The sequence below is a fragment of the Drosophila hydei genome, unplaced genomic scaffold (genome assembly GCF_003285905.1).
Source record: "Drosophila hydei strain 15085-1641.00,03,60 unplaced genomic scaffold, DhydRS2 tig00000060-arrow-pilon, whole genome shotgun sequence".
Taxonomy (NCBI): Eukaryota; Metazoa; Arthropoda; class Insecta; order Diptera; family Drosophilidae; genus Drosophila; species Drosophila hydei.
The window spans coordinates 8,634,448-8,662,247 of NW_022045656.1; the positions used below are offsets into that span (position 1 = coordinate 8,634,448).

Sequence of the window (27,800 nt, forward strand, 5' to 3'; positions counted from 1 at the left end):
TTTGATGAGAAATGTATACATAAATTAAAAGTATATCAAATCTTGTCAAGTTTCTTTAAATAAAGTAAAAATTAAACACAATAAATAAATATTGATGGCTGCAAAGGCATTAGCTAAGACTATATAGTGGCTTTCCTATAAAACTACTCGAGCTTCCAGAAAAAAACGTCCTACAGCAGCTTTAAAAGCCCATATAACAGTTATAAGAACTTTTATAGATCCTAAAGATCCTACATAAAAAAGATCCTATTACTGCCATGGCATCTCCTATGAACTGTCAATTTTCTTTTTTATAGTGCATCAGCTATTTTTGCTTAATTGCTGCAGTTGTGCCTCAAGATATTCTCTCTGTCCTGCTTTGATTCGCTTTAAAGTGCTCCCCACGGCACGACGCTGTGGGCCAATTTATGGTTATTTTCTATGCATTTGATTATCCAATTAATGCACGGCTTCTTGGTTGCTGTGGCTATTATTATTTTCATTATGCTTCTCCACGTGCCATAAACTTTATGTGCGTACGCAACGAAATGAGAATGTAAATGAAACTAAAAATATTGTGAACTGCGTGTGGCTAATGAGTTCGATTTGGCACAGACTTGGCTAGTACTCGGCTGCCATTTACATTTCACATTTAATTGCCTCAATTAACGCCAAGCAACCGGCCACGCCCACACACCCAAAAACGTCAACTCACATCCGCTGTCATAAATTGGCCGTAGCCGAAAATTAATGAATATCAAATACTCCATCTATATCAATCAGAGTCGCAGCTTTGCAACCCGAAACCGGCTCTGGCTTTCAGGCTTAATTAAAAGTCAGATGTGAATTTTTGGAATTGCAAATGTTGCCTGGAGGCGTAATCGACGACAGCCAAAGGCATTTGCATAGCTGACTTTTTCACGTGTCAATGGCCAGTGGAAAGTGCTTTGATTCCTGCATTTGCAGCCGATGCCAATCTGAGAGCCGCTGCTGCTGCTGCTGCTGCACCGACAAATTGGCGCAGCGCAAAGACATTGCCATTTTTATGGTGGTGGGTGGGTGTTGCCGCCGTCATCGCCATTCGTGCGGGCGTCAAGTTGACCCACATCCAATTCCACAGAGTGGCACTCATGTGGGCTTAAGCCGCGATTTTATAGCCAAATAAAAACCCACGCCTAGCTGCTTTACGTACCATTTTCCTCAATGAAGGCGCGTTGACTCCGCAAAACGAGTGACCTGCAAATGGAGTAAATGGAGAACTTTGTTATGAGAAATGCAAAAACCAAAACATTTTAACTGCTAATTTATTTATTTATGTTGGCAAATAATTGCAATATGTCACTTTAAGTGATTCTTGGCAAACAAATATGAGATTTAGAGTCTCGATATTAAGTAAAGCCTCGAGATGTCCTGCAATAAGTGCTTATAAGATTTAGCGATTGAGGAAATATATATTTAATATATTTATATGAATTTAAAAATTATATATTAAAATTTTACAAAATTGTGCATTTAAGAAAGTATATATAAATTGAATAAACTTTTATTTTCTAATATTATTATGTTCATCAATCAATTGACTTTTGGGATATAGAAATAAATTTTAATTGCTGAAGCTAGTAGAATTGTTAGAGATAGAGAGAGAAAAACTAGCACAGAAAATATATTTCAAAAGGGCAAAAAAATTTTCTTAGGCAAAAATTTGTTTAAAACTGCTTGAAAGTAAAAGTTTATTAAGTAGAAAATATTTTGTTTACAAAGTTCTGAATCTTTGCTGGACTAGCTATTCATAGATTGTGTAATGGGATTGAACAACTAAGGAAGAAATGGTTTTGTAGTCATTTCATTTACATTTACATTTTACAATTTTTTATAACAAAATATTGATTTTTTGTAAACTTTTATCACTTATGAAAATACATTCAAAAGCTACTCGAAAATGCATATTACACAATCCAACTGCTCGAAAAGAAGAGCTAATAAAAATATATTGCACACAGCCTTAGATTTTTTAGCTGCTTCCCTGGGACATCTGTGCATATATGTTTTTCCTTCTTCAGCGAGTCTTAGCGATTTCTTGACAATGTTGTTATTCCCCCAGCTCAGAGGCAAAGACAAATTTATGTGTAAGCATAATGATACGTGTATCATAATCATAAACACACATATTAATTTGGACTGCGCTCCAAAAATAAGCGATGCCGTCGCTCGTTTCACATGGATGCAACTTGACAGACGGGGCCAAGGGGGTAGGTGCTGATCAGATGTGGGGGAGGTGGCTCTATGGCTCTATGGCTCTATGGCTCTATGGCTGTATGGCTATGTCATGCATGCGATACGGAAAACCGCATAAATCAGTTGACGCATAAATTTTCATTTTACATAAATTTTGGAATCGAAATAAGCGCAATGTGAAAAATATGGCAGCAAATCGCAAGACGGCTTTCAACATGATTTGTTTATTTTATTTCAATTCAGCTGACATTGTTGTTGCTGTTCTGCTTGTTGCTGCCGAAAGCGTGGAAAACATGACAGGCAATTAATTTAATAAGATATGCCCGCTGGCAAAGTTTTTCCCATTCAACGCCATTTTTGGGGCTAATTGCATCAGGTTGAGGACTTGGCCAAGCCGAAAACAACAAATTATAAATAATTGCAGCTTCCGTTGAAACAAATGAAAATGAGAAATGCTGCACGCATGTACACTTTTCCAGGAAAACAAGCAAGAAGCACATATTTATATATATATATATATATTCTAAATGTTGGGCTATAGCAAAAGGGGAGAGCGAAGTTCACTAATGAGTGCCTGAAAATGAAATAGTCGCAGACCCTTGTGCTTTATGGCATGGCAAACAGATTATTGTGGATTTTGTGGCACGCATAGTTTCAAAGATGTTTCAAAATACCGACGACAACAGCAGCAACAACAATGACAACAATGAGAACAAAAGGGGCCGCAGGCAAAACTCAAAATGTTGACAGCTTGATATATTTTATTATAATTTTCCTGTGTCGCGCAACTGCTACAACACTCCCTGAAGCACAGCAAGTGTGTGTAGCTAACTAAACGAGAGTGTATCGTCTTTGCCTCTTTGCATCTGTATCTGCGCCTCAACTTAGTATCTATGTATCTACGCAACTGCAGCGCGCATTTTTGCCACATTCTATGCGACAGCTGCCTTCTGCCCCTTGGCTAACAGAGCATTGATTTATTTATAAATCGTATAGATAAGTTCTATTTGAACAGTTGTCAATAACAAAACAAATATTTGTGCACCGGCTTGCACGCGTTTCCCTCGCGTTTTACACGCGTTTTCACAGGCTTTCTGCACTTTGTTAGTGCAAAGCGACTAAAAAAAGTTGATAGACAGCTTTTGACGTATTTTAGTTTGTTCAATTAAAAATCAAAACGTATTTACGTCAAGCGAAAAACTAATATATATAAAAGAATGCAATAATATTTAACTTTCAATGATTTTTTGTAGACTATTTCAGCTATTTTATTTATTTTTTAGAATTCAATTTATTTATTTTTACTTTCAATTATTATTGAATATTGAAGATATCTAGTTTATTCTTGTTATAAATATAAATATATATGCAGTTTTTTGTTGTAATATAATTTTTTAAAAATATTTAATTATGTAAAAAAAGTTTAATGTATTCTAAATCAGAATTTTATGCCTAAGATTCCATGACACTATTTGGTTTTACAATATTAAAATTCAAATTGTGTTGCATTTAATTAAAATTTAAATATTTTATTAAACAGAGTTTTCAATAATTTCATTCAAGTAAACAAAAAAAAATTTTTTATTTAAGCTTTTGTCAAAAACTATTTTTAGCCTAGCATAACTCAAATGCTTTTAAAAAAAACTGCATATTTAAAGACTCGTTGTTTTTTCTCAAAGTCTATTTAAGTCATCAATTTATCAAAGTTTTTGGTACTTTGTTTTAAGCCACCGAACAGGTTTTTCATTATCAACTTTGAGCAATTAGCTCGGGAGTATTTCATATTTGACTTGTATATTTAAGCTGTTTGCTTTGTTAACCGCAACTTGGCACTTTTGCGCGGCTAGTTCAAGCTCGCACTCACACCTTCAACGCACACCCACATTCAATCGCCTCGCAGCCACATCGAATGTGTCTAACGAGCGATCTTTAATCTTTAAACAGCGCCCAATTAATTAAACTTTCCGGCCTTAATTTGGGCCTTATCCAATTGGATATCGGCAAATAGTGTTTGCTGCCGCTTATCTTTTACCTCCAAAAACGCTTGACGGCTTCCTGTTCCGTGGGCGTCAGGTGCGTTATCTTTTTTGAAAATTTTGACTCATCATATGAAAGCAAATCGCCGGGTAAACTACCGATTCCTATACCAATATCACCAAGGCTCACACTCATGCTGCATGCGTAATTTCGTGAAGAGCTTTGTCAGCTGCCTAATTAATTGGCATGCGCTATTCTTGGCCAAATGGAAATTCTATTCCCGAAATTAATTAAATTTGATTGGCAGCAAAACTTCACGCCATGGCGACAGCGAAAATGTTAAATTTTAATGTGAATTCGGGCACTAGAAATGCATTTCATGAACTATTGCTTGCTGCACTTTCGGCTGACTCAGCTCTGTGCCACACTTCACTTAACAAGCGCAAACGAAAACGATTTTCTTATATTTTTTATATTATTTATTTAGTGTTTTTTTCTTTCTTAGTTTAACGTGAACGAGGCAACGCACCGCTCCGCGCTCGAAAATCGCTCGAATCGAACTGAAACACAACAGAGAAAAACTTTACGAGTCGCCGCTGAACTTTATGCTCTGTATGCATGTGTATTTGTCTTGTATCTGTGTCTGTGTGTAAGTGTGTATTTGCTTTTATATATTTCTTTTTATTTCTATTTTTTATTTTGTTTGTTGACGGCCACAAAGAGCAACAAGACAAGTCAGAACTTTGTCCAAGTCACAATGCCAAGTGATTTTGGTGCTTTTTTCTCTCTCTTTTTTTGCTTCTTGGCCAGCTTAAAGCTCAGCTCACCAATGGAAGAATTATCGATACGATAATTAATAAATATGAACAGCAGCAGCGGCAGCAAACCAGTTAAACAGTTCGCCAGAGTCGGCGTCGTAACCTGTTGGAAACACCTAAACAAGCGTCATGCCCGATAAGCGCTTACAGCTAGTTGAGTGTCTCTATCTCTCTGTTGAGTACACCCATTCGAAAGGCTGGCAACAGAAGCGTCGATATGGTTGATTCTCTGCGCCTCCAATGAACATAAAAGTGATTGATGAAGCCAAAAGGTGTCGCCTGCCTGTCGCAGTGGTGGCAGCGGAGCATAGTTCACTTTGATGTTGCAGCCAATGCAGAGTCATTTTGGTTTTATATAGCTCTAACATCAGCCAGCAGCAGCAGCAGCAACAGCCCAACTTAAAATTACTATTTGTTAGATGGAATATTACAAAATAATTATCGAGTCTTTCAATTTTAATTAGCAAAGTCATCAGACAAGTATAGCTATACAACCAACAGAGTGTCTATATTCCATGAGTAAATACTCGAGTGCATTCGCCCACTTTGTAAACAAAACCGGCAAAGCAAATCCAATAACAACAAGAATAGACGCCAACAACGTCCGGATTCAAGCTCGCGACAGAAAATTGTTATTGCTGCCCCAAAAAAAGCATGTGTATACACACATTGGTTACCCCACACACACATACATATACACACACCCATGAGCGATAAGATAACTCCTAAACACTTTCAGTCATTACATTGTGTCAAGCTGCATGTCATGCAGTCTGTCAATGCACACACTCTAGAGCCCGTTAACATAACAATGTGCCAAGAGTACTTTATGTTTACACGTGTGAAGCTGAAGAACCTTTAAGTTGAAATATATTGTAGATAAATCAATATATTTAATTACATATTTATTCATTTCAAATATAAATATATACTTTTTTTAAGTATATCAAAATTTTATATATCAAATAAATAAATATAAATCAATCAAATAGATGAAAATCCAGTGGCTACAAAAAAGCAGTTAATAATGACTTTAAACATTTAATCACTGCATGCCACAATTTATTAGATAATTTTTATCTGTGATTAAGCTTATAAACATATTAATCAATTATGGTTTTCAAATACTTAAGTCAATTTATCTTCCAGTGAAATGTTTAGTATAATTAAACCTGAGTATAGAAAATTTTAATAAATGTAATTTTGTATTGAATCTGATTGTATTTTAGCTCTCAAAAGTATATAAATATTTATTATAGCTAAGCAATAATATTTATGTATATATATATATTTATTTATATTATATTATTTATAATTTGATTTTATGTTAAATTATACCTAAAAACCATCATTACTTAAATGATTTTTAGGCAAAAATTTGTTTTCGTTTTTTAGCCATTGCGCTCAGCAATATATATATATATAATATGAGCATTCAATTTTCATGTAAATTAAAAATATTAATAATCATCGTTAAATTATATATAAAATTTCAATAGCTTTGTAATTGCTTGAAAATAATTACTGCAATAAAAAAGTCTTATAAATTATATATATATATATATACTCAATTTAAAATTTAATTACTTAAATATTGCGCTGAAATCTGCTGCCACAAAATAAAATGTTGAGTTATTTTTCGATGATAGAAAACATGTAAAAATTGGGGTAGGCTTTAAGTGCTTGAGTCTATAAGAAAGTATTTGTATTAAACAGAGAAATAAATGGTTGGAATTTTTTCTTAGATTAAACTACTATAAGTATGCCAAATTATTTTAATAGAGACATTAATCTTCAAACTTCTTTTTATAAATTTCCATAACTGAAACACTAAGGCACCCTCTATCTGTGTCGCCTGACAAAGCGTCAGCTATGTCAATTACTTGTTCAAATTGTAAATGAAAATAAAATGTTTGCCTATAGCCGTAATTATAATTATCAATGAATGGTTCATTATGGGTGGCTATTTACACAATTGCCGCCTTTTAATAGATAGATTTCCATGTCAGAGCGGTTATCAGCTTGGCGTCTATTGAACATCAACTATTCCATGAAATTGTGTTTATTTCTTTATTATTGAAGGCAAATGTTTTAGTTAGTTGCATATTGATTTATGGGTTTGTTTATAAATTTATGTTAATGTGTTCGATGGAAGCACGTCGGAATATATTAAAATGCTTGAAATTTTAAGTTGGTTCGCCGAACTGTTAATGAGCTAACAGCAAAATTTCATGCTCCATGAAACTTGGTTGCTTATTAATTGTCGCGACCCTCGGGCCGAGGCGTAGATACAAATTAGCTTCGACTTATTGGCAGATAAAAATTAAAAGCAAACAAAAAAAATAAAAATAAAAACCCGATTGCGAGCGATAAGTGAGCCGGTTATAATTCGCATTCATATATCGTAGCGTATTTTCGGTTTATGTATCTATGATTTCATAAACAAGTTTTGCTGTTGTCTTCACGGCTTTTAATTATGCGTTAGATATTTCTGCACATGGAAATCTCATTGCGGACACCGCAGTAAATGTTTAAATAAATGGCTGCAATTATTTATGCGTCACACCCAATCGATTTTTTGCCATGATAGCTGCCGGTGCCTGGGGCCTCTTCGAGTCTCGGCTCGATTCTCCCCAGTTCTCCCGCACTCGAGCCCGGCTCAATGAAATTCAACAAGAAAATGTTTTATTGATGTGTTGTGGATAATGTAATTTTGTATTGTTTAAATTGTTGCCGCCTTGCTTGGAACTCATTAATTTTTTTTTACTTTTGCCTGTTTTTTATGTGCCTGTTTGACCGCCGGCGTGGATCGGCTTTTATAACGTTTGTCATTTTAATCTTTTTTTCTGTTTAAATTTTACAACTTGTGCGACTCGACGTTTTTTCCACCGAAGCCCCGCTGAGCAGCGGACTACTGTTTTGCTTGAACCTGAGATTGGGGCTTTAATAAAGTTGTCCAGTAATTGTCAACTTATTGATTGGCATATTGAAAAAGTTCTTAACGAGCAAATATATTTAGACACGATGTCATTTTTATTAGAATTAATTTAAGTAATAATCAACTGCTTTTCTAATCACTTGCTGTTTGGAAATACCCAGCAATTATGCAGAAATGGCAAGATTTTTAATTTTCAGAAATTAGAGTCGTCTGCTGCCAAGACTAATCAGAACATTGCAGTCGAGCGCAGCTAACTGCATAATACTCGTTCGCGGCGAAAAGATAATAAAATGATTATAAGTAAAATTAAATATATATATTGAATATATATATATAAGATGTTCAGGAATATTTAATAAAAACTGTAGGTATAAAGCAAGGAAATAAAATATCAAAGAGACTTTTGCAACTAGAAGCAGCTGAAGATACCAAAATTAAATTTGTATAAATTACACTAGGCATATATAACCGTAAAAGAAACTTTAAGAAATTTTAAAATAAACTACTGTTTAAATATTGGGCAGGTATTTGACAGTCAGCTCCATCCGAGTGCAACATTCTTTCATATAACTTTATGCACTGACTGGAAAACCCCATGATAATCTATACCTGTATATAGCTTCAACTACGTCGCATATAAAAGTCGCAGATCTTAAAATCTTTTCAGTTCGATTGCAGCAGTAGCAGAAAAAGCAACATTTGAGTTTAAGATGAACTGCCTCAGCTTTTTAGCATTAATAGCTCTACTCTTGGCCATTAATATGGTTCAAATTCATGCAAATTGGATAGACGATATTGGCGCTCAAGTTGTAAGTAGAATTTACAAACAAAAGTCCATTAAAAATGTTAAGAAAACTGTTTAATATAGGAAAAATCTGGTAAAGAAGTCGAAGAGATGGGAAAAGCTATTGTAAGTCACAACTTTCTATATTTATTTAGTAGATAAAAACATCTTCTTTCTAGGATAAAATATTCGCCGATAATTTCTTTAGCCAGCATTAAAAATATTAATAATTTTTGTGAATAATTTAAAAATGATTTGAACTTATGAATATGTAGAAACTCTAAGCTAAATAAAAAATGTAAATATTGCAGTCGCGCATACCCAACCTGAACAAAATTGTTTATGATGGAAGCAACTTATTAAGCTGATTAAATATATATATACTCATATATGTAAAGCACATTTATGGCAATTGCTTTTATGTACTCTGCTTTGTCCGCTAATGGAAATAGAAGACAAGAATGCTGGAGTCAAGTTTGGAATCAACAAGTATTAGATACACTGCAGCAGCATTTGCGACTAGACGTAGAGCATGGACTTGATAAATTACATATTGAAATTGTGTTTGACATTTATGAAAAATTATTTAAAATAATAATTGACAGATTTAGCTTCCATAAATGATTGCTTATGTAAATATATTATTTTAAAAATTATATTTAAATCCTAGAGGCATACGAAAGGTCTTCCCTTTATAACTTAAGTCCTCAGCAGTTGCATTAGCTACATTCAGGGCATTTAACATTCGTTAAATTACAAACACAAATTGCTTATTTTTTTGGCAAATTAAGTCTTATCAGCCTCATTGCGTCTGTAAAGCTATTTATTTATACACAGGCCAGATAAGACGACAGTCGTATAATACCAGCAGCATCTGCATCATCAAAATATTTCTCAAAGAAAATAAAAGCAGAACACAATTTCAATATGAATTACAATGGTTTATTAATTTTGACTGCTATCCTTTTGGCTGTCAATGTGGACGTAGCCAAAGGTGACCTTTGGGACAGCATCAAGGATACCTTTGTAAGTGTGCATATAACATAAATATTATATATTATATTTGTATATAATTATATATATTTTATAGAACGATGCTGTCGACGCAGTAAAAGATTTGTTCTCCTAAGCGTAGTGAATGAATTGAATTGTAAAGCGCATGTCTCGGCTATTGGAATAAAGTGAATTGAAATTTCTTGTCTTATTAAGAGTTTTTCAGGCATTTAACTTGTTTGTATTCACAGTATTTATGCTTGTTTTCCGCGCAAGTGTGAAAGGCAACTCCATCTTGATTTCCACTTTGAGCGACGTCCCGCTTTTTGGGGTCATTTCAATCAGCACCTGTCACACGGTTCGAGCGTCGGCGTGTGAAGTATTTCGAGTTGTCTGTCGTGTGTTGCGTCTAGACGAGACAGCAACTCGCATCGTTGTAGAAAATTAATTAAAGGAAATTGTTTTTAGCCGCTGGGCTGCTGTTGAAAACGTTTTGCTAGAACATCATTCAACACTTTCGCTGGCTAGCCCAAAGAGCTTGGATTTGCTTTTTGTATCTTGTTTTTTTTTTTTGTTCATTTATGCCCGCTTTATGCGAATCGATAAGCGTCTAGTCGCGGCCCGTTGCAATCATAATTTATACGTTTCGGCGCTGTTTATGGCAGTCTAACAAATTTCCTGCTGCCGCCCCATGTGGTCAGCAAACGGCGGCCAGCGAGATACAAGATACAAGATGCAAGCACAAGATACAAACGCCAAAGGCGGCTGCCATCAAGGCCGGCGACCCAATCGCAAACTTATGACTGCCAAATGCCATGAGGCGCATAATCGAAAACAGAATACACGCGTGCGCTGAAGCCTGACGCCTGCCTGTGTCTGCCTGGCTGCCTTGCAAGTCGTAAATTATGATATACTCGCTGCAATGCCAGGCTGCGACAGCCGTGGGGCAGGCGGCATAAATATAGTATTCAAGTTGATTACAATCGGCTGTGGAACAAGGCGCTGGCTGTGTGACTAGGCTAGAAAAGGTGAGCAACTCTAAAGCTTTATCATCTCTGGCAAGATCAACTCGCGACCTGCCCACCCACATTCGCAAAACAATTGCCAGCTCAGCTCAGCTCGGTTCGGCTCGGCTATTTGTCAATTATCGCAATGACCGATCCGCTGCCAGTTCAATTGCACGTATCTGGACTGTAAATCAGAGACAAATCCGCTTATTGCATCATTGCACAAACAATTTGCACGCTGATTACAGGCAGCAACAAAGCTGAACTAAATGCTGTTACACTGAGTCGACATTTGGCTAGCATTTAAAGCCAAGGGGCGTATACGCAATTTGCATATGTCACAGCTGGTGATGCGATGACGCCGCTTCATTAGGCACATGTATTGCATATAGTTACCTTCAACAGCTCCTCGCTTGACTTCCACCTCTCTCTCTCTATCTTTCTGCGAATTTTATAACTAGTTCCCATCAAAGCGTTAATAGATGATGCATGATGCATGTTGCATGTAATCAGTAATGTTTTTATATTCGCAATGAGTTTTTTGCTAATTAATCGATTTCGAACATGTTGACAATTTAGATAACTGACTTGGCTTATACAGGGTATTTGTAAGTCAAGTTAGTGCTATAAATGAAAAGTTGACATGTTAACGAAATGTGAGTTGAGAAGAGTCTTAAAGTTCGTAAGGCTGCTAAATATTGATTGGTGTTATATATAAAATACGTATATATATTTTTTTTAAATATTTTCATATTGCACAAATAGTTCTAAAATGTCTACAAATTTATAAATTTCTTTTAATACTTATATAAAATATATGCTGAAAAAGTTATCGAATTTGTGAGAGTTCTTAAAGCTTCTACAATTCCTTAACTATATTTCTATGATCGTTTAAAATATAAGTCTTTGGCTAACACTCCTCAAAATTAATATACTTTCTTAACAAGAGTTTCATATATACTCAGCATATACTGGGTATCAAATACTGGATAACTCTTTAGTCGACGCCACCCGTTTGCCAATGTTGCATTCAGCTTTGCCCGTTGCCGCCAATTAATAAACATTTACGCTCTTTGCATTGATTGCCCGCCAGCGATAAGTTGAAGCGACTTTTAAGACCTGGGCGTATTGGGTTTCGTAATTGAATTTCAAATTTCAAATTTCAAATGCACATCGGTGAAAGTAAGTCGCAAATTTCAATTGTGAGTGGCCGCAGTCGATGACGTCGACTGCACAAAATGTGTTTTGCTTCCTTTTTCGTTATATCTGGCCACTTTTTTACTGGCCAGTCGTGAGGGCATAAACAAAAGCAAATCACAAAAAAAAATAAGTTGACTCAAAACAATTTCCGAGTTGAAATTGATTTTTGCTTTTTGTTATTTTTCTGCTGCTGCGCAATTGGCCAGCTTTGCTTAAGCTCGGCTTATTGAGCAGGTGGAACGTTTCTAAAGGCCGCAGATAAATAAAAATATTTATATGCAAATATTTGGAGGCCAAACGAATCGCCCCGAAATGGTGACAACTTGTAAATATTTTAAACGCCAGCCGACTTTGGTCATAAGATACAAGCGGTGCTATGGAATCTGGAAATCGTATTTGTGTCATATGCAAACGAGGCAGTGAGAGCAACACAGACAGAACTGAAATTCGATAGCCCAAAAATAGCAACTATGTGGAGTGTAAATAATGAGTTGTGAATACGTAGAACCTTGTTGACAGTTCGCAGTTAGTGCGAAAACCTGTTTCACACAGAGGCGTAGGACAAAGGGATTGTTACACGTGATATCAATGCCCTATGATTAAATATCTGAGCTCTTCAAACTGAGCAAGTTCCCTAAAAGCTCTTAACTTTTCAATATATCTAAAGTGTTGTAATAGATACTTCTACTCTCAACGCTACAGCCTTAAAGTGCATACAAACAGTTTGTACATAATCATCAGACACTTGACCGCAACACGAATTGAGCCGCAGGCGAAATGGAAGTATTTTTTGGCTCAACACTTGAAATCGCGCCTGCAGGCCCTATAATTATGCCATTATGGTTACGAGTGCTCATTACTTTGAGCGAATTTCACGACAATGGGCCACAGCCTTCAGTCTACAAATTATAATTGGACATTAAGCTGATGACTGGAGTGCTATTCCGTCATATCTACACAATAGACAACGCGTCGACAAGTGACTCTCGCAATTGGCACTCACTCGCAGCCAAACAGCGGAAGTTGTCTCCAAGGCTACGTCGATTTCATTCATTCATTCAAAATAAAAACTCGACTTAAATTACGTGCAAATTGCTGCCTCAAAACATGGCAAAAGCAAGGGGCAGAGATATATATTTCGAAAAAAAACCACAATCTCAGACAGCTGCTGCATACGAAATGAGCATCAATATTTCAGCATACATTTTGGCATATTCTGATGGCCCTGCAACAGCAGCAAGCAGCTGCCACAAATATTTGCAACTCAAGAATAATTGGGAACCCATTTAACGACTTTCCCACAACATATCAAAATTCAACAAGTGCAGCATCAAGTGGATTTCATATCATATAAACATACAAAACTAAATCAGCCAGAAATGCAAAAAAAAATGGAGCAATTGAAAAGTAACCGAAGCTCAAATACACTACAAAAGACTTTTCATATGATGTCAAGGCATCAATTCAATCTAAAAAGATAAGAAAGTTCATCGTCAACAACATTAAGCAGAATTTTTAAAAAACGTTCCTATATATATACAAACAACTTGGCTAAACCAATACACCCAAGCGCAACAATTTGTGTTGCCAACTGCATAAATCAAAATGAAAGCTCGAGTTACCAGGGCCAGAACTGCAGAGGCAAGCGTTATTCCTCACGATGGCACTGATGATGGAACCGGCTGGCATAATAACAGAGAACCGAGCACTTCTTGGGCACGACGCAAATAACTTGCAGCGTGACTGGATAAAATGCCAAGCCAGACCGAGCCAAGCCACACAGACTCAACGCGCAGACCTATCGGACGGACCCCTTCGGACCCAGGCAACGGCGAGACATCTCCCAAGTTCCAAGTTTCCAATCGTCGGCAAAATTCAAACAAATCGCTCAAACAATGCAGCAACAAAAATCGAAAATAAGAAAACGAAAAATACAAAGCATCGAAAAAAAAACTATAATAAAATACAAAGCAATTTTTTGACACGACTCGCGCAACTTTAGCGCTTGTTGTTGCCTCGTTTTGTGGAACTTGTGGCTGAGATATTAGAAAACCGCACAATGCGTTTTTGGCCCGGCTCAGATTTCATTTAATTGATTAGAAAAACGTGTGCATTTAGATAAGCTCCTCCAACACATGAGGCTGCATAACTAAGCACCCATCAGCTCTTAGCGAACATGTTTACGATATTCATTTTTGTATTTTGAATACATAAAATATATCGACATAAACAACATTCTTGCTCATCTTTAGCTTATTTTAATTTGCTTAGCTTTGCCTTCAACAACAAAATTAGCATAAACTTAGCTATTTAAATCACTTGGAATAAAATTCTAAATTTATATTATTTTAATTTCAATTTAAGAACTGCGTTTTTCAGCTGATTTTTACAATTTCAAAAAACAAAAGAAAATTATATGAAATTCGAAATAAATACAAATGAATTATTATTTCAATTATATAGTAATGAAGATTCTTTTTAAAGCTTAACAACTATTTATTATTTATATTTAATTAAGTTAATTTAATTGATATTAAAATTATATTTCTAAGTTTTATTATGATTTAAACTTGTGTAACTCTGCACGAAACATCGCTTTGTTATTATTAACCAAATTCTAAATACTTTCAGTTTTATGAAATGCATATTATTTATAATATGTCAACAAAATAAAAATATTATGGATATAAAATATTAGTTTTCTGTTAAGGCTTTAGCTGGCTTCACTTCTAAGCCAGTCTTTGCAGTCTCGTAAAATTGGATTGAGAACTGGAATGCCAACTTCAAGCCGGAACTTCAAATGCTTAACTATTTCTATATCAATATAAACTATAATATATAGACTTCAAATATGAATTCATCATATGTTAATGCGCGCCCGCTTTACCTGCATAAATATGTTACTTTACTAATTTCAAGTCTAGTCTGCTCTGTACGTGTAGCCGTTGCTTTGCCGTTCATATTTTGGCTAATGACTGACACTAAAAAAAATGTTAAGCGACCCCGAGAACAGCATAAAAAGCGGCAGTAGCAACACTGCAGCAATAATTGTTGTTGTAATGGCTTGACTAGCGCACAAATTTGTTCACATTAAACTCAACGTTTGTTGTTTTTTCAGTGGTGTTTTTATTTAATTTTATTATTATGGCCTTTGGCACTGTCGAACGCTTACTGGCCGCTTGTTTATAATTTTGTAGCTGTTTATATGTTTATTTGTGAGCCAAGTTCAGTTGAGGCAAGACTCCTGCATGAGGGTCAGCAGAGTCGGTATTATTGTTTGTTAATTCAGTTGTGCGAGGCGTGGCAAATAGCCTGATGGATAAGCGAACGACTACTCAGTCGAGAGTCGCCGCTGCATCGATTGCTCAACCACTTTAAGCCTATTAAAAGCTGAGCAACTCAGGCAATGTGCACAGCTCATAAAAGATACTCTTTGAAAACTATGCCAGCAACAACAATAACAAAAGGCTCTTTTACCCGTAATGTGCGATCGGACAAATTGCCAAATAACTGAGTATAAAAAACCAATACTCCAAGTCGAAACTGAAGCCCGCGATCTTTGCATCAAAGTAGTTGCCGCCATTCAATAGTATGAAATGTGAGTTACAGTGGGTCAGACATGAAAATAATGAAAATCATTCCAAAAATATAAAAAAACGGTTTTACTTTCAAAGCATTTACCTGAATGGCGCAAGAAACACTTTATGAAGGGGACCGTATCAGTAAAGAAATTTAAGTGCTTTTATATATATATTAGGTACGATATTTTTTGGATTAAATTATATATAAATTAAGCTGTAAAAACTTCACAATCAATTTGAAAAATAAAAATATATTACAAAAAAAAACATTTAAAAAGTTATACAACAAATTTTAAAAACATAAAAAATGTTCGAAAAAAATCTTAAGATATATTACAAATATATATATATAAAAGTAAACAAATAAATTTAAAAAAAAATTTATTTATTTTAATATTTTTTTTAAAATTGTTTAGTGACGTTTTTAGGGATTTGTACAAAATTGCAATTTAATTACATATCTTAAACTATTCTCTACTATATCATATAAGATACAAATTTAATCTTAGGCAAATACCCTATATCCAGCTTGTCTTCCTGTCTTTCAAATAAAAACTCAACAGAATTAGCTAATAATTTATTTTGCTCTTTTCTTCTTTTTTGCAACTTCAACACACTTTATGTGGCAGCTTAACCCATTGTGACCCATGGTATGGGCATTGGCACGCGATCCGAAGCCCCCGACAGCCGCATTTTGTCTGCACATTGTTTGCGTGCCGCCTTCAGCTTATTATTTTTTGTGGCTACTTAAGCAAACATGCAACATTTTGCCAGGCCGCAAAAGTATCTTTGAGATACGCGGCAGGCTTATTAAAATGCAATCAGCGCAGGAAGCAGTATCTGCTGATACATGTATACATATACACTTTTTTAAGCTCTTTGCTGGTTTTGACCATAAGGCGCAGTTGCTCCGAACCGCCTTCAAAACTATGCGCGGCATTTGTGTCAAACACGCGACCCAGTCGCCGTGGTTCCCCAAACAATTGTCGGGAGCTAAGCGACAATGAACAACTGGCAATGGCCATTACCAGTTGCCAGTTGCCAGTTGCTAGTTGTTGTTGCCAAAACAGCTGCCTGCCATTGCACCAAATTGGCAACTGGCTTAGAAAGTCAACAATTGCTGCTGCTGAAGGCAGCCTGAAAGAAAGTCAAATGCCATGTTGCTACTTACATGTTGCTGTTGCTGTTGAAGTTGCCGTGCTGCTGTTGCTATTGCCAGTTGTTAGTGTTGCTATTGTCGCTGATACTGTCGTTGCTGTTGCTATCGATGTTGCAATTGTTGCTGTTGCGCGCTTTAATTAGCAGCTACAGGGCAAAGCCTAAGCACAGCTGCACAACTCATCTTTAGCCTTTGACTGATTGGCGAAGTTTTGTTGATGTTGCTGCTGTTGCTTATGTTGCTGCCTACCGGCAATTTTAGTTTCTTTTGATAACTTCGATTGCACTCTCTGACGTGCTGTTGTCGTTAGCCTGTCGTTGCCGTTGCTGCTGCTTGCCAGTTACCAGTTGCCAGTTGCATGTTAATTAAGCGCACCTTGAATGCATTTGCCTTCAGCTGCTGCTGCTGCTGCTGCTATTGCTGTTGTTTTTTTTGTTGTGGCTGTCGTTGTAGTTCACTGCAAATGTAAAGTTGTTATAGTGATTGTTGTGATTATTGCTGTTCATGTTTCGTTATGCTGAGCAGGCAGCTTTAAGCCTAACATTTGTTTTATGTCAACTTGATGAGCAGTTCAAGTATCCATTAGATAAATTACTCAAACTATGGCCAAAGACGTGAGCATGAATCAATAATAAAGTCATGCATCAGACATTGCAGTTGGATATGTTATACTCAGAGATCCCATTGAGTTAGAGTAATTATAATTATAATAATAATAATCCTACTACTATAAAACATATTTACGCATTCACTAAAAAATGAAATACATATTCAATTTTTTGTATATAAGAATTTAATTTTTCACTTCAAATGAATACTAAAATATTCTTATATTTAGAATTCGTTTACATATTAATTTTGATATAAGATTGCATAACAGATTACAAGAAATTTGTAATTTAATAAGTTATACTTAAAAGTTTTTCAAAATAACTAAAAATCATTTCAGATTTCGAGTCATAAGTCTAAGTTTCCATATCTAATGTAATTAATTTGTTTTTTAAACCAACTAAAATTCATATCTATTAAATTTACAATAGCTGGAAGCTCATGTTATATAGAAGCTATAGCCAAATATCAGAATTTTGGCCTAATACAACGAAGCCTTTAAAAAAATATATATTTCTGATCGGCTTATCGATTTTTTTATTTGCTAAATAAATATTTAATAAATTCATTTATCTCTTAAATCTTATTAAAGATTAAAATTTCTGCCCAAAATAGAATTTTTTAAATTTTTAAAGAATATCGTCAGAGTTTTATGAGCTTTTAATATCAACATAAAAATTTTAATATATTCCCAATCTCGATGACAAATGGTTCAACTAATCCGGCAAAAAATATTTGTGAATCGTGTTAATTTTTAAGAAACTTTGAATTTAAAGCATTTGAATCACAAAAACTAAAAAAAAAAATAATTTTCTTAAAATATCTGAAACAAAATACAAAGCAAACCAAAATATTTTCAAGTTTTATGAGCTCATAAAATATTTATGTATTCTATAAATTATACTGGTGTTTGATAAAAACTTTAAAATTAGAATGTATAAAAACAAGAAGAAATAAAACTGCAAAATATAATTAGAAAACAAAAAAAATTTAATTAGAAGAAATAGTATACTGTTAAAGCAAGAAGTTCTAAGAGTCTTTATTGCCTTCAACTTCTAGTTAGACGCAACTGAGCTCCATTAAGTGCCTTAATCTTTCCGCCCACACGCAGTGGAACTGTGCCAACTATTTTTCAATTACAACAATTAAAAGTTTACACTCATATCATGGCATTTGATTAACGAACATTTAGCCATCGCTTGGCCGTTCTGGCCATTGAGTTAGCCAGGCAAATTGAGCCCACACAATGAAACCATAAGCCGAAACACTAAGAATCAAGTATTTTGCGTTGGTGTTGGCTCAGCTGTGCTGGCCAATTCGGGTAATTCTTTTAAGCCAAGTCCAATGCCTCGAAACATCATCGAGTATGAGTATGAGTTAGTGACTTTTTGGCTTTACGGGCTGGTCGTAAAAGTCTAAAAAGCATATGATATAAAACACTTTAAAATGGCGTGGGTACGTTTTTAGTGCGAATCGCTAGAATGAGTCAGTGCGGAACAGGTCGAAGCTACGCTCTAGGGGTAGATCAGACAGAAGTAAGCAGCATCTTCAAGATGCATGCACATGGTTGGTAAATTTTCTACCAGTCATGGCAGGTGTTCTGACTGACTGTTCGACCACTAGCCGAACGTGGATCTGAGAATTTCCCTTGAGTTGTTGTTTATAATGCATTTTTAATGATTTAATTGCTTTTAGATTCATTTTTTTTACTATTTTTTATCTTAAGCTCAACTCGTTTTATAGCTACATTTGTAATGGATATTTGGGTTGGTTTTCGTTTCAATTTTATTTGATTTAATTTTTGTATTTTTTTGGGAGGTTTTCATGCGTCGACGCACCTGTTTCACTGTTGGTTGCTCTTAAAGGCAAAACAAAAGCAGCTGCCGCCAATTACAAGCGCCAAAACGTTTACAACTAATGGACACACATATTTGTTGCATTTTTTCCCACACACACACAACACAGCACAGCACAGCACAACACAACAAATGGAAGCCGAAACGGAAACCGAAAAACAATTTGATGTTGCAAGCGCCGCGCACGAATCGTAACTGCTGCAGCCAGGCGATGAGAAGCTGCAGCTAGCTGCTGCCTGTAGTAGATCTTGATCTCAGACACACACACACACACACGTATGCACACACTCCCTCACTTGCGCGCTCTCTCTCGCTCTGTGGGCTCCTTAAATTCTCGACTCTCTCTCTACCTTGCGTACGCGCACTCTTTCTCTCGCACCCAATTGAACTCTACATTGAGTTCTAACTCATCGAAAAAAATGGAAATAATAACAAAATTCTGAGCACGTCGCGATTGCGATTGCGACTGCTTTTGCCTTTGCGTTTGTGTTTTGTTTGCCGTTGTTGTTAGCTCGCCGCGCTGCCCACAACTGAGCGCCAGGTGCTACAGCAACTGAGCCGCAGCCGCAGCTTGGGCGCGCGCTGTCGTCGCGACGGCGACGCTGCCAGCCGCAGCAGCGCAGTTGTCGAACGTACATATGCATATGTATGTGGTAGTAGTTTAGGCTTCAATGGGTTAACTAACTTGTTGTTGTTGCCCCGTTTGCCTGCGCATGCGCCGTGTGAAACGGAACGTAAGCCAGAATACACTGTGCGAAAATATTAGGCGAAGTATGAAGCAAAGAATTTATTAAAGTGTTTTTGCTGATACAGAAATGTTCTTATACAAATTATGATTATTTTTATAATTTTTACTACTTAAGATTTAATGAAATCAGAATTTCTTTTACATTTTTTCTTAAGCAAGCAAAAATTTTTTATAAAAAAATTAAATGTAAGATATTTGTACATAAATATTAAAATAAATGAAGGGCATATAATGTTAACTACTTTAGCACATTAAGGCCCAGTTTATACTTCAGATGTGCATAAAAACAGTTTTCAAATTAAATATTATTATATTGCAGCAGCTGCTTTTAGCTTTTGCGCAGCTCTAACATTTAGCTTAAACAGATGAGTTAAAACTTTATGGCATCCATTTTATGGCCTGATTTCAATTAAAAATGCTAACTAACAAAATATTCAGCAAAATATCTAGTATATATCATATATATATTAGAAAATAAAAATAATAAAAAAAATTACACTGAAGACTTTAATTGAATGTGATATTAAGAAGTTTTTTAAGTCCTCATAATTAATATTATATTTATTTAATTCTAATTCTTTCATATTTCCTCTTAGCGAAAATATTTATGACAACTCTGATATCTTAAAATTTGGATAAACAAAACTAGCATTTTACAAACTAATATTCTTTCACCCCAACAACTGTCACAGGTATAAATGAGTTTTCGATTACAGCTATAAGGTTCGACTTCTAGCTCACCTATGTTAATTTGCTTAAGCCAGAGAACAGGTAGGCAAATCCTTAGCGCTAAGTGTGCTGCACGCAGCGCTGTAGTTCAAGGCTTCGGAGAGATGTTCGTCAAAAGCAAACAAAAATGAAACCAGAACAAACCGGAGGCTGAGTAATGTGACAGTGCACGATGTGAATGGCCATTATGAGCATATGAATGAATACGTATCTCCAGGGTAGACCTGGCAGACGTGCCTCTGCGCAGGACTGCAACAGCGATTTGGACTGTGCCATAAATTTGCCAGCTTGATTGTGTTTGACTTGAAGGCACTTTGTGGCATAAATCACAGGACTGCAGGCGCTGCCGGAGAGCGAAAGCAAGAGACTCAGCGGCTACGAGCACTGGCGACTGACCCAAGGGTTAATTGCTGACAATTTTCTGAGGCTGGCACTCAAAAAAAGAGGAAATAAATAAAAAGAAAAACTTAAACAGCTTAGAGAGACCAGACTTAAGCTTTGCACACTTCTCCGATTTTAATCTTTATTTATAGGCCTGGCATGCGTGCCTGCCACATGTATGTATGTATGGGTGTGTGAGTGTGTGCGTGTTGAAAGTCTTTTGGGGAGTAACTAACATTTGGCATTGGCACGGTAACAAGACAAGACACTCCGACCATCAATAAGCAGCTGCCGGCTGCGCATGCGTCTCATTCCTATTCCTATGCGCCCCATTCGCCTATTAACGAGCACAAGGAGCTGGCCAAAAGAGATTTGCAAGCCGTTGTTGATGCCATTGGCAAGCTAACGAAGTTGACAACTTGATGACATTTGATCTCTGGGCCCAAACGATCGCAACGACGACGCTGCAGACAGGCGCTGCACAGCCTAAGCAAAGGCAAACCGCAAATGACAGCGCAATGATCAGATGAGACGTTCAGAAAATCAGACGATCAGACGATCAGACGGTCAGTTGGCTTGATATTGGTCTAGGCACGCACAGCACACATTCAGATTGGATTCAAGTTGGATTTGCAATTGGAGTTAGCGCTTCACTTCGATTGCATGCACTCAGCAGGGCGCTACACTGTAAATCCTTCTGGACTAAAGCTAAATGTGTTGGTATAAGATAGGTGCATAGAATAAACTAATTTGATTGAAGCATATGTAAAATATTATTTAATTAATTTGAAGTGCGTGCGCTTCGTAGTTTAATTTTTATATTCATTCAATTTCATTCAACATATTTTTAGATATAAATTTAGAAATACGTGAACCTTTTTTGCCATTTGAAATAGAGAAAGAAGAGCATAATTGATTAATGTAAATAGAAAATGTTGAGTAATTGATTTCGTAAACCAAAATATTTTAATGGTCAGCACGTGCCGAAAATAGAAATCTAGAAAAAAAAAGTTGTCAAAAAAAATAAAAATATGAAAAGCTGCAGCTCATAGAACTTGTTATTACGCTATGAAATCAATTGAAATTACTCTATGAATGCCTTTGGTATAAAATCGAGAAAGGTTGCTGTAGTCTTACAACTAATTTTTGATTTCATTATTTTCAAAATAAAAATGTAAAAATTTTAATTAAATTTTTTTACCATAATTTTGCATTCATCAAATATGGCAAATGATAAATTCTATTTTTGGTAAAAATGTATTACTTAATTTACCTCAAAAATGTGTATTTTAATCCAAATGATAGATATTTTTAAAATTAATGTTACAGCTGTATTTAAGTTATATAATTTGTATATATGTAAAATCAAATATAGATTTTATAAAATAATATTTTCAAATGAATTTCGTGAGCTCGTGCACCTAATGTATTTTTTGTACCTCGTAAGCAAAATGTTTTTTAAAAATTGAATTGTTATTTAAATATGCATTTCATACCTCACTACATCTGCTCCAAGGCAGCTCCAAAAGACAGAGTCAGTTCTCAAAAGGTCCACTAGCATCAAGTGCCCTACAGCTAGTCATAGAGCCATGGCCTCAAGGCTAACGCACATGCCGCGACACTGACACCGACGTCTCCGTCGAGTCTTTCAGTCTGTTGCCCTTTGTGGTTTAGCGGCAGACAAGGGCCACCAACAGCCAATGGAGCCAGGATCAATGCTAACTCTAGTTATCTGCAAACTGTCAAGGCTAGACCCCCCCAGGCATGTGCCAAAACGACGACTTTTCGTTATACAAATATTCCATTTATTTATCAAAAATGTAACACCCATACAAAAGTGAGCCCGACTAAAATTGCAAACGAAATGCAAATGGTTTAAAGCAGCTAGAAATGTTTTGAAGGTTTTTGTTGTGAGATTTAGACTAGTATTTCTATATGTACGTGAATATAGATATCTAGAATGTTACTCTAAAGTTTGGCTTTCAGGGCAGTCGCAGTCGCCGTCGCTGCTTCTGTTGAATTCTGTGTTGGTTTCTCCAGCTGCGCTGGCAGCAGATTGCCTGCCGCAAAGATGTTCCGTGGATCCAGATGCTTTTTAGCGGCGCTGTAGAGCGCGCTGCCCGTCTCAGTGACCGCATTGCGATACCAATGACTGCGTATCTTGCCCACACCATGATGGTGTGACAGGGAGCCACCGCAGGTCAAGATCTCCTCGCGTGCACTGTGCTCAATGGCCTCGAATACCTCCACCGGATTGGGTATGTTCAAGTAACGGAAACCAAAGTAGAAGTACACGCACGCACCCGCATCGTACGTCTGTGTCACCCGCGCCGAGATGGTGTAGTGCGAAATATTGTGCCTGGCACACTCCTGCAAGCACAGTGGAATAGAAATCGTACTTAAGGAGCTGGAATGTTCTACTAACCGAGACAACGCGCTGCTTCACACAGCGACACAGCATGCTGCAACGATCCCAGGGTACAGACGTTTCAAATGATTCAGCCACAATGCCCTGGTGTAGTGCAAAGTCCTGCAAAAAATAGAGAAATATATATATATATATAATTGATTTAAAAAGGTATAAAAAGAAGTATCTACGAATGCTAATTTTTGGACAATTTGTTATTCTTGGATTATTGATTTATTGGATTATTCTACTTCAAATTATATATAAAAATAAGTAAATAGAAATCAAAATAAAATAAATCATAAAATACCAAATAAACAATAAATAAATAATAAATAAATCGTTATTTAATTATATATAAATTATAGATAAAAACATTAAAAAACTAAAATAGAAAATAAATTAATAGTAAATAAACAATACGAAGAAATTGAATAATAAAGAATATAAGTTTTAGAAACAATAAATAAAATAAAAATAAAATAAATAAATAAAAAATAATAAATTAATAAATAAAAAAAAATAAAAATCAAAAAAACGTAAATAATAAATAAACAAATATTAAAAAAATATTTAAACATTTAAATTTTAAATTTTTTATATTCAATCAATATTAGAAATATTAAATGAATATTTTAACATTTCAATTTTAATTTTTTTTAAATTTTATATTCATATCAATCAAATGGGACTATTCAAAATCGAGGCCTCTTGGAAGTGCGAAACTCCATTTGCTGTCTGCGATATAGAATTCAATAAAAACCATTCACTTTTCAAATTTCAAGTAAAGCCAAGAAAAACCAAACAAATACCTAAAAATTCCCTAAAACTTCACATATACGAAATCATTTGTTAAAGCGTAGAACCATAAACCTTTAATATATACAAAATATACAATAAATATAACATGTAGATTCAAAGCGCACACATTTCGCAGACTTTATAGACACAAAATATTAATGACAACAAACATTTTTAAGCATTTCATAATATTTACGCCAAAGAAAGGCGGCACCTAATAATATTGTTGTGGAAAAGATCGAAGTTGCCTATATATGTACACATATAAAAGTGAAATACTTGTTCCATGGGCTATTTGCTTGCCAAGCGCTAATTGTTAGAGCAAATAAATACATAAATACATTCAAGATCACTTCGGATGTACCGAAAATTCTATCTACTTTTACTTTCAGTAACACATACATATCAAATGCTGTATATAGTATATAGTGAACTACTCACCCTAATGTAGGCAATGACAAAGGTGAATAAGTAGCCGCGCTCCCCGTTCTGACCACCTGCCGGAAATCCCTTGTAGCGTGCGGCGATTTCATAGATGATCGCCTCCTGGCGCTGCACATCTTTCTGCTCACCCTCGAAGAGCAGCGTGGCAGCGCATATGTGCGTCAGATCAATGCCCTTCCACACCGTTACATAGCGCTGCTTGATCGCGTCCAGGCAGCTGGCCAGCCAGCTCTTTTCGGGCTTGAGCGCCTGGCCAAATAGGAACTGCTCGTTGTCCATGAGACGCACCGAGGCGGGCTGGCAGCGACGCCTGGCTACCTCGCGCATAAAGAGCACACCCTGCTCGAAGTCGGGAAACACCAGGGAGCCGTAACGCTGCACCGGCGGCAGTGGACGCACCTTGAGTACGACCTCGGTAATGACGCCCAGCGTGCCCTCGGAGCCGAGTATGATGTGGTTGAAGTCCGGGCCGCAGCTAACACGCGGCGCACTGCACTCTCGCTCCAGGGTGCCCGTGGGCGTCACCATGCGTACGCGCACCACCAGATCCTCAATGTTGCCATAGACGTTCTTCTTCATGCCGGACGCGCGCGTAGCCACCCAGCCGCCCAGCGTACTGAACTCATACGAGTCCGGCTCGTGGCCGACTGTGAGATGTTGCTCGCGCAGCACTCGCTCCAGATCCTGCCCCACTATGCCCGACTCGAAGCAAACGGTCAGATTCTCACGATTGAGCCACAGCATGCGATTCATCTGCGACGTGTCCAGCACACAAATCATGCGCTGCTCCTTCTGCGGACAGCTGACGGCACCGGATACACTTGTCCCGCCTCCGAAGGGCAATAGCATGACATTGTGCTTATGAGCCAGTTGCACGAGCTGCACCACCTCGTCGTGGCAGCGCGGCCACACCACCAAATCCGGTATGCGCTCAAATTTGTTATGCCACAGACTGTAGATATCGTTCAGCGTCTGGCCATGACTTCGCACCAAGCGATCCACGCCCTCCTGAGAGTGATCCACCTTGGTGCAGCCGCGCAGCTCGTTGAGAAAGGGCGCATTCTGCACGGGCTTCGGGTACGTGGGCGGCAGCTGGGGATAGGCATTGTTGTGATCGACGTCCAGATCGAATTTACTTCTCACCCATTTCGTAAAGTTGGGCAATTCACAGCCAGACAGTGGGTATCTGAATTATGATTGAAAAGAAAGTTGTTTAATATATGAAATAAATGTTGAAGAATGAACTTGAAGATGTTTTACAAATAATATAAATTTTTGAATATAAAGCTTAAAGAAATTGTGCACAGCAATACGAATTTTTGAATGCATTTGTATTTTTCTTTGTGTGTAGGGTTCCAACTGGAGTACAAGTTCTAATGAGAATTTACATCGCTTTATGAGACTTCGTTTATAAGACTGCGTTACTTAAGCAGAAACTGATATTTGTACACAGAGTTCAAATTGAGCGACAGTTCTTATAAGACTTCGTTTGTAAGACCTTTTCAATATTCTTAGTAGCAGCTGATCTTTGTATGTATAGTTCCATCTACTTCTAATAAGAACGCACACAATATAATGGTATAGGAATTTTGTATATTCTATTATATAATTAATTTAATAATTCTATTCACATTAAAAATATACATTTTAATAGATTTCCCGATCTAACTTAGAAGATTCGAACAGAATCTTAAGCCACGCTTAAAGACTTGAAATAATAAATAATATTTTATTAAAATTAAATTGAAGATCAAATATTTATCAAGATATTTTTTAGATATGAAATTGAGTTCTATATATGTAATATAAATATTTTATTAAAATTAAATTAAATAAATATTTTATCAAAATTAAATTAAAAATTGTAGAGACCATGGCGCAATAATTCACTTTAAAATAACTATATTATATAGTACAAAATTAAATTATATTAATTTGAACATTTTTTTAAAGATTATTCAGAATTTTTAATACTATTATCAGATCAGATGGCAGCTGACATAGAACCAGAATTGCTAAAAATATAGCTAAGTTTACAGTCTTAACTTCTCTTGCTAAAAATACTTGTTAAATCAGATCAAAGTACTATATAAAGTAGTCATATAGACTTTCAACACAAGTCACATTGCCTGCTTCTCGCAAAGTATAAATTACTGCAGGCCCTACCATAGCAGAAGCATTATTTAATGCTGAGCTTCCACCGGTTCAAACTAGCGAGAGAGACTCGAAGATGAGCCGTATTATTGCAGAATCTTGAGGCTATTAATTAAATTAAAATATGACTCATGGACGATACGTACTTGTCGCCTTTAAAACAGATGATGCCCTGCTGTCCGTAGAACTGCGAGTCATTGTAGCCCCAGCCGTACCACTTGAGCGCCTCCTGGCTAGAGTGAGGAACAACAACAACAGAAATTAGAATGGCAACTGCAAATAGATGTCAAATGTACACACATACATATATGCATGTATGTACACTTACCGCTTCTTGGGTATTACGCTCTCCACGTGGCGGGAGAGCCGTGTATCCAGCGCCAGGGACGTGCCCTCCGGCGGGGTCTCCGGTATTTGTGTGGTTACCGTATTGCGCTTGGCTGCCATCTCGCTGTGTAGTGTCTCTGTTGGGATTGTTTACGATGGCGATTGTGATTGCGACTAATATTTAATTATTGCACAGCCCGTTGTCAGCTCGTCGCTGAGCGCAAAAATCGATAATTTGTTTTTATTTCAGAATAACAGGGCCTGCTATGTAAACGCAGACGAGGTGCGGCCACATTAAATTTGCTATTGGTTGGCTAATTGTTGTGCCTTCAGTTAGTACAATTCTAGTCTAATATTTGCACGTACTTAGCAAATGACTAAAAACTAAATTAAAATAGAAATTCCACTAAAAAAGAAGAAAGCACTATGCGGCAGCTGCTGCACGCGCTTTGGTTTCGGTATCTCGACCACGACTGTCATTCCCAATAAGAGAGTGAGAGATAGAGAGAGCGCTGCCCACGATGTCAGAGAGCGAGAGAGAGCTGAAGAGAGAGCAGCCCCCAGGGCACGCACAATGTCTGGGGGATGGGGCAGAGCGAATCGGTTATCCAAACGGTTGCGACTACACAACGAAACTGAAAATATTGTCAAACTTTTCGGATTACAAAAAATG

At 36.4% G+C, this 27,800-nt stretch overlaps 2 protein-coding genes and 1 long non-coding RNA gene across 4 annotated transcripts in view; 1 reads left to right on the plus strand and 2 right to left on the minus strand.

Annotated features, from left to right (window-relative positions):
* LOC111602543 (KN motif and ankyrin repeat domain-containing protein 1) overlaps nt 1–19,330 on the minus strand; it is a 35,216-nt gene extending 15,886 nt beyond the window's left edge. Inside the window, exons 1-3 of one of the 2 annotated variants that reach the window (XM_023319677.2) lie at nt 19,119–19,330; nt 16,684–17,128; nt 1,172–1,215 (exon numbers count right to left, since the gene is read on the minus strand). In XM_023319677.2, coding sequence (XP_023175445.2) covers nt 1,172–1,215; nt 16,684–16,685 — 46 coding nt within the window. In that variant the 5' untranslated portion in view covers nt 16,686–17,128; nt 19,119–19,330. Of the gene's footprint in view, nt 1–1,171; nt 1,216–4,246; nt 4,640–16,683; nt 17,129–19,118 lie in introns of those variants that run through there. The other variant, XM_023319675.2, reaches the window with a different exon arrangement.
* LOC111602544 lies at nt 8,608–9,969 on the plus strand. Its single transcript, XR_002751623.2, has 4 exons — nt 8,608–8,756; nt 8,816–8,857; nt 8,911–9,757; nt 9,822–9,969. It is a non-coding gene; the product is annotated as an uncharacterized LOC111602544 (long non-coding RNA).
* A 3,470-nt stretch (nt 19,331–22,800) lies between the features above and the next one.
* Nucleotides 22,801–27,778, minus strand: LOC111602559 (alkyldihydroxyacetonephosphate synthase). Its single transcript, XM_023319715.2, has 5 exons — nt 27,129–27,778; nt 26,947–27,033; nt 24,644–25,832; nt 23,420–23,524; nt 22,801–23,364 (listed from the first exon to the last, which is right to left on the minus strand). Exons 1-5 carry the CDS (start codon nt 27,245–27,247, stop codon nt 22,963–22,965), a joined length of 1,902 nt encoding a protein of 633 aa, XP_023175483.1. The 5' UTR covers nt 27,248–27,778; the 3' UTR covers nt 22,801–22,962.
* Between the last annotated feature and the right edge of the window lie 22 nt (nt 27,779–27,800).